The sequence below is a fragment of the Anolis carolinensis genome, chromosome 3 (genome assembly GCF_035594765.1).
Source record: "Anolis carolinensis isolate JA03-04 chromosome 3, rAnoCar3.1.pri, whole genome shotgun sequence".
In the NCBI taxonomy this organism is placed as follows: Eukaryota; Metazoa; Chordata; class Lepidosauria; order Squamata; family Dactyloidae; genus Anolis; species Anolis carolinensis.
In genome coordinates, this window is record NC_085843.1 from 229,340,162 (window position 1) to 229,352,646 (window position 12,485).

The 12,485-nt window shown below is 41.3% G+C and overlaps 1 protein-coding gene across 3 annotated transcripts in view; it reads left to right on the plus strand.

The window, feature by feature from the left end:
- The window catches only part of col17a1 (collagen type XVII alpha 1 chain), an 83,675-nt gene that overhangs the window by 1,121 nt on the left and 70,069 nt on the right, over positions 1-12,485 (plus strand). For 2 of the 3 annotated variants that reach the window (XM_062976290.1, XM_062976288.1), the window contains exons 2-4: positions 8,249-8,314; positions 9,827-9,871; positions 10,913-11,011. In XM_062976290.1, coding sequence (XP_062832360.1) covers positions 8,260-8,314; positions 9,827-9,871; positions 10,913-11,011 — 199 coding nt within the window. In that variant the 5' untranslated portion in view covers positions 8,249-8,259. The remainder of the gene's footprint in view (positions 1-8,248; positions 8,315-9,826; positions 9,872-10,912; positions 11,012-12,485) is intronic. The other variant, XM_062976289.1, reaches the window with a different exon arrangement.

Consider the following 12,485-nt stretch of genomic DNA (forward strand, 5'->3'; position numbering starts at 1 on the left):
GAAGAACCTAATAATGTATTGTAGTTAACAAAGAGCCCTTCCAGACAGGCCCTATATCCCAGGATCTGATCCCAGCTTTTCTGATTTAATATGGATTATATGAGTCCCCACTGCCAGATAATCTGGGATACACAGAAAACCTGGGATGAGATCCTGGGATGTAGGGCCTATCTGGAAGGGCCCAAACTAATTTAAAATGTTATTTTATGTTGTATGGGACATTGAATGCATGCCTTGTTTTGGAAGCCGCCCTGAGTCCCTTCGGGGGGAGAGGGTGGGTTAGAATTATTATTATTATACACATTTCTAGGCATGACTTCTTTAACAGAATATTGGGTACCAGAGGCAGGAATAACCTGGGAAGAATGGGAATAAATTCCTACACCACAAAAATAAGAGCCGCCCAATATGTTTCGCCAAACTTTCTATTCAAAATTAATAAGACTGGCATGTAAAACGAAACAATCAGGCAAATGAGCCTTGCATAAGTTAACAAAAGCATATGATACTTCTAGCGATCACTTGAAAGTTTCTTCCAATTTGCATCCAGGATTGACCATTTCTTTTTCCAACTTTCACTTTTCTTATAATTTTCATTATGGTGGCCACATGTATAGATCTATTCTTTGTTGAAATGCTAGAAATAGCTGGTGAGAGGAAATTATCTGCTTTTCCTCCTTTCTCTGTCTTGTTGCTGTAACGGCTGCTGTTTAACTTGCCTGTTGTAGTCAGGAAAGCAGGCAAGAACAGCAACAAGGAGGATTAGCTAGAAGAGACTCCATTCTTTCACGGCATATGCTACATGGCATTGTTTATTACTAACAGGCAACTACAGCCCACCAGCAAACGTCTGTGTTTCTTCACTATTTTCTGAATGCCAATGCTGCTTTTAAAAAAGCTTCTAACTAAACTGAATGAGGATGGAAGGAGAGCTAGGGGGTATAAAAAGACTTCATAAAGAGGTTTTGTTGACTGATGTCTACCTGTACTGTATAACTGTTAAACTATCAATAGTGATTTAAAGGGAACTGATAGAGTCTCTCTTCCCATGCTAATACTTCTTTTGAAGCATCAAGGAAAGCATGACTGAACAGACACTATCACAATAGTCCTATTTTTTCTAAGCGGAGCAAAAACACTTTTATGGAGGGTCTGTGGATGATTTCACTTTCAAGTACAAAGTTTGTCTGAGAACAGTTTTTTACAGAAGAAGGAAAATGGATGTGCCCTCAGGGTAGCTTAGTTTGGCTCCTGGTTTGTCGGTTCCTTTCTTCTATAGACAAGTCTACAAATGGCTCCTCGGAGCCTGCTGGGTGTGTCGCACCAAACATATCCCTTGCCCTAAAGGCATTTGGTTCCTAGAAGCATGACACATCTTGCTAGCTCCTGGCCCTGACTTGTGGCGCATGCTTAAGAATATGAGTGAGAGACAGTGGTTACTGGGGAATCATCCTTTGTTCAGAGAGAGTTTAGAAAGGTTACTTTTTTTGGACTACAATTCCAAAAATTGCCTATTTAGAACCATCTGGAATTCTGCTCTGACTATTTATTTATCATGTCAGAAATGAACTGAAGGTACAGTTGTAATGTATTTAAAAACACAAACAAAGTTAAAAACTTGGCATTATACTAAATGTCCTTTGACCAGTAGCTGGCCACTTGGAGTGCCGCTGGTGTTGCTGTAAGTAGGTCCTCCATTGTGCATGTGGCAGGGCTCTGACTGCATTGTAATAGGTGGTCTGTGGTTTGCTCTTCTCCACACTCGCATGTCATGGACTCCACTTTGTAGCCCCATTTCTTAAGGTTGGCTCTGCATCGCAGCGCCTTCCAAGTTGCCCAGTCTTCTGTGTGCCCACTCTGACTGAGCACACTGTTATATTCATGTTGCTATTGTAATAACGTAATATACTATGTGTGCATGTTAATGGAAAAATATGCCATGAGAATGAGTGTATACATTTTATGCTTTTGAATCTATTTAAATCTGAAGATCAATAGCGATTCAAAAAAAAGACACAGATACCCCAAACTCCAGTGGTCTTGCTAGCAGGGGGATTCTGGGAGCTACAGTCCAAAACCTAATTCCCCTCTAATCTGTGTTCCTCTGAACTCACCAAAGAGACTGTGCTCTGTGGTTTATTACAAGGTGTTTAACTTACACAACTGTTTAATATTGAATTTTAAAGGCTTAGCCAAATGATGGGTTTTACCTCTCCTGATTTGGTACTTTGAGCATATTGTCATGAAGGCAAAAAGGAAAAGGAGCACGTTGCTGTGAGTTTTCCAGGCTGTATGGCCATGTTCCAGAAGGATTCTCTCCTGACGTTTAACCCACATCTATGTCTGTTTGAGGCAAGAGTGTCAATGTTGCAACGGGCTACCTTGATTAGCATCCCACAGATATATATAAGCCCCAGTTAAAGACTGGAAGACTGGCAATGGCCCCGGCCTGATCTACCTGTCCAAATGCATCTCCCTCCATGAACCACCATGGAGGCCCTGCTTTCTGTCCTGCCACCGTCACAGGCGAGATTGGCGGGGACGAAAGAGAGGGCCTTCTCAGTGACTGCCCCCGGCTATGGAACTCCCTCCCTGGAGAGATTAGACCCGCCCCTCCCTCCTGTCCTTCAGGGAGATGGTCAAAACTTGGCTGTGTGCACTTTTGGGGCAGTGCAATAATGGCAGCAATAGGAATTTCACCCTGCTGACCAGATCTGGTATGGGTGACCTGAGATGATTTTAAACAATTGATTCTAAGTGGAGATAACTGTTTTAATGTTTATGTATTTATAGCTTATTTAATGTTCCGACATTGAATGTTTGCTGTATATATGTTGTGATTCGCCCTGAGTCCCCTTCATGGTGAGAAGGGTGGAATATAAATGTTTTAAATAAATAATAAATAAATCCCTGGATGTCATTTAAAGGGGATAATAATTTGCTGATAACCCTCTATTGGGTCTGTAATACATTTGAGGATCTTGTCTCTACAAGTTTCCAATATTAGTCCATTGCTGGATGTCATTTGGACAACCAGGTTCAACGTCTGGTCCAATTTGAGGCATTGGGCCAGTGTAGACAAGTCCTTAGTCACAATTTTGACACCATTGCCACTATTTCTACCCATCTCTCTTTCACACTCACCAGAAAGGAAGATACCAATTGGACTGCGCCTTTCTTCTGATAAAGCATTTCCTTTATGCTGAGTCTGACCATTGCTCACACTAGTTCAGCACTGTCTGCGATTAGTGGAAGCATTTCTCTGTGGTTTCAAATGAGACTTTTTTTTGCTATCCCCTCCATGCTGGATGCTGAAATGCATGTGTTTAAAGCAAATGTGCTATCACTGAGCTGTACCACCACACTGCAAAATTGCTTCTGCGTAATCTACAACATCTTGTACGCATGCAAGCAATCACTTGCTCTGTGTATGATTATATCACATATTTATTAGTAATTATCTGTCTTTGAAGAACTCTTTAAGATAAAAACTTAATTTCCCACCCACCCTCCTTGTAGGCCATGTGCCTGTTCGGTTAGGCTCTAACATCTTGTTTACTTGAATATTACATTTTGTCCTCATTACCTCCTTCATAATAGTAAGTGGAAATACTGAGACAGTACGTAATTCCTTCTAAGGCACTGACTTTAATTGCATTATAGAATTATTCCCCTCTTCATCTTATTCTTATAATAACATTATAGGTTAAATTAGGTAGCAGTGGTGCAGTGGGTTAAACCCTTGTGCCAGCTGGACTGCTGACCTGAAGGTTGGGTTGCTGACCTGAAGGTTGCCAGTTCGAATCCATGAGATGTGGTGAGTTCTCGTCTGTCAGCTCCAGCTTGTGGGGACATGACAGAAGCCTCCCAGCAGGATGGTAACACATCTGGGCGTCCTCTGGGCAACATCTCTGTAGACTGTCAATTCTCTCACACCAGAAGTGAATTGCATTATGTTCTCAAGTTGCTTCTGACAAGAAAAAAAGGTGGCAGTACCTGCCACAAATGAACTTAATGTCTGGGTAGGGATTTGAACCATAGTATGCCACTGTCTGCTCTATATCACATGGCAACTTTTGGGAGCCAGTCTTGAGCAACTAAAAGGACAGCTGTACAAAGCCTAAGTTAAACAACAGCAGGTAAAACTGTGAGGCTGAGACACAGCTGAGAGCCAAAATCTTCCCAATGCTTGGCTTCATTGTTCTATATTTGTTGTGGCATCTCCCAGGCATCTTCCTTCAATGTCTGTGCTTGTTTGATCTGAGCTCCTATGATGACTCCACCTATGACTCAAGGTTTCAGAAGCTGTGGTTTTGTCAGTGTGCTTCAGGCATCCCATATGTGGAGAAAAAGGACCTAGCTGCAAGCTGCAAAAAGGATTGCGTGGCTTTAAATGCTTTGGATGGATTTACTTTCTAAGCCACTTCAAAATATCTAAATTTTCTGATATAGAAACAGCATTGTCTATGTGAAGTCCTCAATCTTGGAATAAAAGTACACAAAAACAATCTCATACACATGCAGCAAGTATTTTGGCAGAAGTAGACATAACTAGGCAACTGCTGTAGGCATCTTTTCACATGGGTTGCCAAAGGGAAATTCCTTAGATCAAGCTATCAATCTTTGGGCATGTGCCAATCTGTTTTCAAAGTCATCCCAACAGTAATGGAAGTCAAAACCATTTCCATATCTTAATTGAATGTATGTGGGTGGGGGAGTTTAATCACACCCATTGCCCATACATGATTTGAGACTGTTTATGAATTCAGCGGAGCCCCCAGTGGTGCAGTGTGTTAAAGCGCCGAGCTGCTGAACTTGCAGACTGAAGTGTCGCAGGTTCGTATCTGGGGAGTGGAGTGAGTGCCCGCTGTTAGCTCCAGCTTCTGCCAACCTAGCAGTTCGAAAACATGCAAATGTGAGTAGATCAATAGGTACCGCTTCGGCAGGAAGGTAACAGCGCTCCATGCAGTCATGCTGGCCACATGACCTTGGAGGTGTCTACAGACAACGCCAGCTCTTTAGCTTAGAAATGGAGATGAGCACCAACCCCCAGAGTTGGACACAACTGGACTTAACATCAGGGGAAACATTTACCTTTACCTTACTATGAATTCAGCAAAGAGTGGTTAAGGCTCATAGTACCCCAAATCTGTGGCAAAGGAGGAGAAAATACATCCAAACACAACTTTCCATCTCTTGCAATCAAAATGCAATAACAAATTTAATACTTGGCTTTTTGCTGTCTTTTCATAGCACCTGAAATATGCTGCCTAGGGTGGCTGCATTAATTAATTTATTTACAGTACAGTAGAGTCTCACTTATCCAACATAAACGGGCTGGCAGAACGTTGGATATGCGAATATGTTGGATAATAAGGAGGGATTATGGAAAAGCCTATTAAATGTCAAATTACATTATGATTTTACAGATTAAGCATCAAAACATCATGTTATACAACAAATTTGACAGAAAAAGTAGTTCAATACGCAGTAATGCTATGTAGTAACGAATTTAGCACCAAAATATCACGATGTATTGAAAACATTGACTACAAAAATGCATTGGATAATCCAGAACGTTGGATAAGCGAGTGTTGGATAAGTGAGACTCTACTGTATTTATATTCTGCCCTGCTCATCCCAACGGGGACTCAGGGCGGATCACAATGTACATATACATGGCAAACATTCAATGCCATACGACATACAGACAGAGACAGAGACAAAGACACAGAGGCAATTTAACATTTTCCAGTTTTCAGCTTCATGAGGGTATGCTCGATTCCAGCCACAGGGGGAGCTGCTGCTTCATCATCCACTGTGACACTGAGTCCTTGATGGATTACTTCCTCATTTCTTTCTACACGCTGCTGGATGATTTTTATGGTGTTGTAAATTAGTTAAATTAGCCTCCCTGCATAAGCAGTACCTAAATTTCCTACTTGATAGATGCAACTATCTTTCAGGTTGCTTAGGCCAACAATGAGCTGGGCTATTTTAATGGTTGGATGCTCAATCTGACCTGGGCTGGCTTTGAACTCATGACCTCTTGGTCAGTAGTGATTTATTGCAGCTACTAACGAGATGCGCCACAGCCCGGTCCCTTTTAATCTGCCTCCTAGTAGGACTAGATCTGCATTAGAGGTTAGGTGCACACAATGGTACGCATATTGGGTTCATTCCTTCCTTCCAAGAACTTGGCTCTTCCAGAGTTACTTAGAACAATCCTTATTCAATATAATGGTATATACACAGGGTCAACAGATGCAAACTACATGTGTTGGGGTAGGAAGGGAGGACTTGGAGCTACAGCTTTTCTTTTCCTAAGTATACACATTATAAAAATAGTTTTGCATGTCAACAAGCAGTGGGTGATAACTCCATACCAAGCAATAATCTGTGCCAAACAGGGCAATTCTTGAGATCTGCGATAGAAACATAAATTAAGATAATACATGGACTTCATATTGAGCTTGTTGTTGGAAACTTTTGTTCAGCCCACTTTGACTTATAGAGATTTTATGAATAAGAAATCTCCAAGTCACCCTATGACCAAAAGTCTTATTCTGATATTGCAGACTCCTTGTAGCTTTCTTGATTAAGTCCATCCCATGGGATGTGGTCTTCCTCTTTTCCTACTGCCTTCTGCTTTCCCAAATACCATTGTCTTTTCTAGTGAGTCATTCCTGCTCATGTTTGCTATTCTGCTGCTGAATACATGTGCTCAGTGTGGAATACATCTCACCACATTAAAATAGTGGATGTGGCCCTTAATGAGGCATGTCGCAATATCACAGGATGTCTGCACCCTACAGCTCTGGAGAAATTATACTGTCCAGGGTGGGAGAAAGAACTCTTCGTCTGTTTAAGGCAAGTGTGCATATTGCAATTGGCTGCCTTGATTAGCGTTGAATGGCCTTGCAGCTTCAAAGCCTGGCTACTTCGGCCATGAAAGCCTTTGACAACACATAGAATAAACTCTGACTGAACGCCTTGAACTACCACTAGACGTCACTGTTGCTTAACATGTTGAAAATAATTGAAAATAAACCATCAAATTGTACTGGGCAATTATTCAATTATTAATTGAACTGTCTGAAGGCAACTGGAAAACATTACTCACTGCATGAGTAAAGAAACTGCTCGTATTTGTTACATTACTTTTGAAACGTGATTTCATCACATCCTCTTTATTCCAAAAGTAACTAGTTACACATCACTGTGTTACTTATAATTCATTACTGTATTACTTATAATTCATTACTGTGAGTTCTGATTATTAACCCCTCTCCCGGGACCATGGCCTAAAAAATTAATCGGAAGGATTACTAATTTTGGGTGTTTAAAAAAGTTGGAGCCTTTTAAGGAAAGTAGTAAGGTAAAGGTAAAGGTTTTCCCCTGACATTAACTCTAGTCGTGTCCAACTCTGTGGATTGGTGCTCATCTCCATTCTTATGACAAAGAGAAACCTCCAAGGTCATGTGGTCGGCATGACTGCATGGAGCACCGTTACCTTCCCTCGGAGCAGTACCCGTTGATCTACTCACATTTGCATGTTTTTGAACTGCTAGGTTGGCAGAAGCTGGGACTAACAGTGGGAGCTCCCCCCGCTCCCCAGATTTGAACCTCCAACATTTCAATCACCACTGGGAGGGTCCCTTTAGGGGAAGTAGAAAGGACTAAAAGGCATAGTGTCTCTAAACATCTACATTACCTCCAAATGTGTGCAATGCCTCTGAGCATATACTCTCATATGTTCTCTCTTTTGAACATGAGCACTTTAAATTTGCAGTGCATTTTACATATTTGCACTTTACCTTGCCTGTTACAATATTTACACATCTAATGTGTTCACAGAAAATTCTCAGTGGCAGTTGCTTGTGTAGTTGTTGTTGTGTGCCTTCAAATCATTTCTGACTTATGGCAACACTAAGGCAAACCTATCACAAGGTTTTCCAGAGCTGAGAGTATGTTATAGACTCGAACAAGGTCACCCAGTAGGTTTTCATGGCTGAGCAAGGAATCAAACTTTGGTCTCCAGAGTCATAGTCCAACACTCAAAACATGTTACTGTGCTGGCTCTCTGTCTGTATAGACATGTGGAAATTGCAGTGCCTAAGGAGCAACATAACATTACTTGCAAAGTGAGGAACGGGTCATAACTTTACTGGCCAGTGGCCCGTATAGGAAAGAATAGCCGTTATGAAGTTACAAATGTATTAATCTTTCTTTTATTCTTCTTGTTCAGATAGAAATGATATGGATGCTGTAACGAAGAAAAACAAAAGAGATGGAACAGAAGTCACAGAGAGGCGTAAGTGATGTATTTTCTCAGAATACATGGATCTTCCGATCAATTCCTACAACCATTGTTGTGAATTGAAGGGAAAACTTCAATATTCATGTGATTAAGTGACATTGATGAACAAAGAAAAATCACAAAAAAACTTTGTCAAAGACTGGGAAACATTTCCAAATTTTGGAAAAAAAATGAAAAAAGAAAAAGAGAGAAGTTTTTATAGAAGGCTTAATAATTTAATCTAAAAGCCGTAGTGGCGCAATGGGTTAAACCCTTGTGCCAGCTGAACTGCTGACCTGAAGGTTGGGTTGCTGACCTGAAGGTAGCCGGTTCGAATCCATGAGACGGGGTGAGCTTCCATCTGTCAGCTCTAACTTGCAGGGACATGAGAGAAGCTTCCCAACAATACATCTGGGCGTCCCCTGGGCAACGTCTCTGTAGACGGCCAATTCTCTCACACTAGAAGCAACTTGCAGTATTTTCTCAGGTTACTTCTGACACAATAAAAATAATTTAATCTGTTAGAATCTTTCTATGGAATTTATAAATAATAATTACTGTACCAGAAGGAAGAATGAGAAAAAAATACTGTAATAGGAAGGAAGAATAGAACTGTACATGACTGTCTTTAACCCAAAGGACAAGAAATTACTACAACAGGAAGGCAAGGGGAAGTGATGGTGTAGCAAAATACAATTGTTGTATAGATGTTAGGAAATATTGCAGTGGTCCACGTATTTATACATGTGTATAGATTAGCTTTGGTATTTTTTATGAATATGTACATTGAAAAATTAAAAAATGAAGACAAAAAGGAAAAGAGAACCCAATAATCTGACTCTATGAAAAAGAGGCTAATAAGAGTTTAACACAATATAAAATCAGATCTGGTGCTATTGGCCCTGCTGAATATTCTTCAGAAAAGTTGCATCTTGCTATACTTTTAGTACTTGCCTGTAAGAAATGTCAGTGTTCATTAATGTTCAAGTTAACTTTAGAGCCCCCAATGGTGCAGCGGATTAAACCACTGAGCTACTGAACTTGCTGATCAAAAGATCAGCTATTTGAATCCGGGGAATGGGGTGAGCTCCTGCTGTTAGTTCCAGCTTCTGCCAACCTAGCAGTTCAAAAAAATGTCAGCAGATCAATATGTTCTGCCTCTGTTAGGAAGGTAACAGTGTTCCTGGGTTCATAACTGTGTCATGCCGGCCACATGCCCTTGGAGGTGTCTACGGACAACTCTGGTTCTTCGGCTTAGAAATGGAGATGAGCACCAACCCCCAGAGTCAGACACGAGTAGACTTAATGTCAGGGGAAAACCTTTACATTTACTTTAACTTTCAAACCTATTCATTGGTTTTCTTTCACACTTCAATTTCAGCTCTTAAGTTTTAAAAAGAAGTCTATCTTTAGTGATAACTCATATATCTCTTGTTCATATCAGTAGAGCAGATGTGGAGAACATCCTGCTGCATTATATCCCATATATTTATTATTTATTTTCCTTTTTTTCTATTTTATTCACAGTTATTACAGAAACAGTTACCACCAGACTGACATCTCTTCCTCCAAGTAAGTAGTGGCTTCCTGTGTAGAATTCTGTCTGACTGAAGTTGTGCATTTATTTGTTCTTCTCCCTGTCCATTTCTTTCTTATTTCCTCATAAGTCCTAAAAGGGACAGATCCAAAAAAGGAGTGGGTGGGGCGATGCTGTTGCTTTCTGCTGCCTAAGTAAAAAGGTAGCATTTCAATCATATTTCCACCTGTTCTTGTGAGGACAGAAATTATTCACACTACTAGCCGAGTATCCCTTATCTGAAATGCTTGGGACCAGAAGAGCAATTTTTTGGTCATGGTTCTCAGTGTTCGGGCTAAACTCTTCACCCCATTCTGTCTCTCAAATATTTTAATTTAAAACATTTAATTTTTGTTTCCACCATTGTTGCAATGCTGAAAATGTCACCAGACAGACCAATAAAAAAATCTTCTCAAAGTGGTTGGATACTCAAGAAGCATATTTAAGTTGAATGTGTTGTTGAAGGCTTTCATGGCTGGAATCACTGGGTTGCTGTGAGTTTTCTGGGCTGTATGGCCATGTTCCAGAAGCATTCTCTCCTGATGTTTCACCTGCATCTATGGCAGGCATCCTCTGAGGTTGTGTGATCTGATGGAAACTAGACAAGTGAGGTTTAGATATCTGTGGAATGTCCAGGGCGGGAGAAAGAACTCTTGTCTGTTTAAGGCAAGTGTCAATGTTGCTGCAGGAAGCAGCCAGGCTTTGGAGCTACAAGGCCATTCAATGCTAATCGAGCTGGCCAATTGCAACATTCACACTTGCCTCAAGTAGGCAATAATTCTTTCTCCCACTCTGAACATTCCACAGATATGTAAACCCCACTTGCCTAGTTTCCAACAGAGCTCACAACCTCTGAAGATGCCTGCCATAGATGCAGGTGAAACGGCAAGACAGAATGCTTCTGGAAAATGGCCATACAGCCTGAAAAACTCACAGCAACCCATATTTACCATGGATTGCCACACTAAAAGACCACAGTTCTTCTGTCATCATGCTTTTTTAACCCACAGTGTTTACTTTTGTGTTTTCTCTAACAGAAGGAGGTGGGAGCAGTGGGCTCAAAACAACGGGTTACAGCGGAGGGAATGGAGTGGAAAAGAGGACATACAGTCAGGCTGGCAGCTATGCCTCAGCCAGTAAGTGGGTCTCAAACTTGGAGCAAATGTAAACAAGAGGCGGATAAATGGAAGTGGGAGGAGAAGGGAATGCATGAGTCACAGGATTGTTTACATCATAGAATGTCTAGAAGGGAGGCAAGAAGGAGCCCTTCTCCTTTGTGGGAGAATGCTCACCACAAAACGTTTGGTGTTGCAGGACATAAATGTCACCCTTTTTTGGGTGAATATTTTGTTTACCCAAAATCAATTATATTTATTTGGACTCTTGATCAGCCTTTTTCTTGAGTCCACCCTGAGGGAAAAGAGAGGTATAAAGTGGGATGGCTCTCAATAAAATGTTAATTCCCTACAAACTCATTTGGTTTATTCTGGAGTAGCCATACCCAATAGAAGTAGGAAAAGACATCCACGTTTCTTGCTGGCCCTTTGGAGAGCCGCAAAGAACACGTGCTATAAGTTCAATCTTTATTAATTATGTAACTACACAGAGAAAAAGCCATGGGCCCCCCATGATCTTCTGGCAAACAGACTAGTCAAATGTGGGCTAGGCAAAACTACGGTTAGATGGATCTGTAATTGGTTAAGCAAACAACCCAAAGGTACTTCCTCTTCATCCTGGAAAGAAGTGACAAGTGGAGTGCCATAAGCAAGTTTCTGTCCTCAGCCCGGTTCTGTTCAAAATGTTTATTAATGACTTAGAATTGAAGGGTTAGAAGGCATGATCATCAAGTTTGCAGATGACACCAAATTAGGAGGAATATCCAATACTCCAGAAGACAGGAGCAGAATTCAAAATGATCTTAACAGATTAGAGAGATGGGGCAAAACTAATAAAATGAAGTTCAACAGGGACAAATGCAAGATACTCCACTTAGGCAGAAAAAAATGAAATGCAGAGATACAGAATGGGGGACGCCTGACTCAACAGCAGTACGTGTGAAAAAGATCTTGGAGTCCTCGTGGACAACAAGTTAAACATAAGCCAACAGTGTCATGTGGCTGCTAAAAAAGCCAATGGGATTTTGACCTGCATAAATAGGAGTATAATGTCTGAATCCAGGGAAGTCATACTATCCTTCTAGTCTACCTTGGTCAGACCACATCTGGATACTGTGTCCAATTCTGGGCACCGCAATTGAAGGGAGATGTTGACAAGCTGGAATGTGTCCAGAGGAGGGTGACTAAAATGATTAAGGGTCTGGAAAACAAACCCTATGAGGAGTGGCTTAATTTGCTGGGCATGTTTAGCCTGCAGAAGAGAAGGCTGAGAGGAGACATGATGAGGACCATGTATAAATATGTGAGGGGAAGTCATAGGGAGGAGGGAGCAAGCTTGTTTTCTGCTGCCCTGCAGACTAGGACGCGGAACAATGGCTTCAAACTACAGGAAAGGAGATTCCACCTGAACATTAGGAAGAACTTCCTCACTGTGAGGGCTGTTCAGCAGTGGAACTCTCTCCCCCTGACTGTGGTGGAGGCTCCTTCTTTGGAG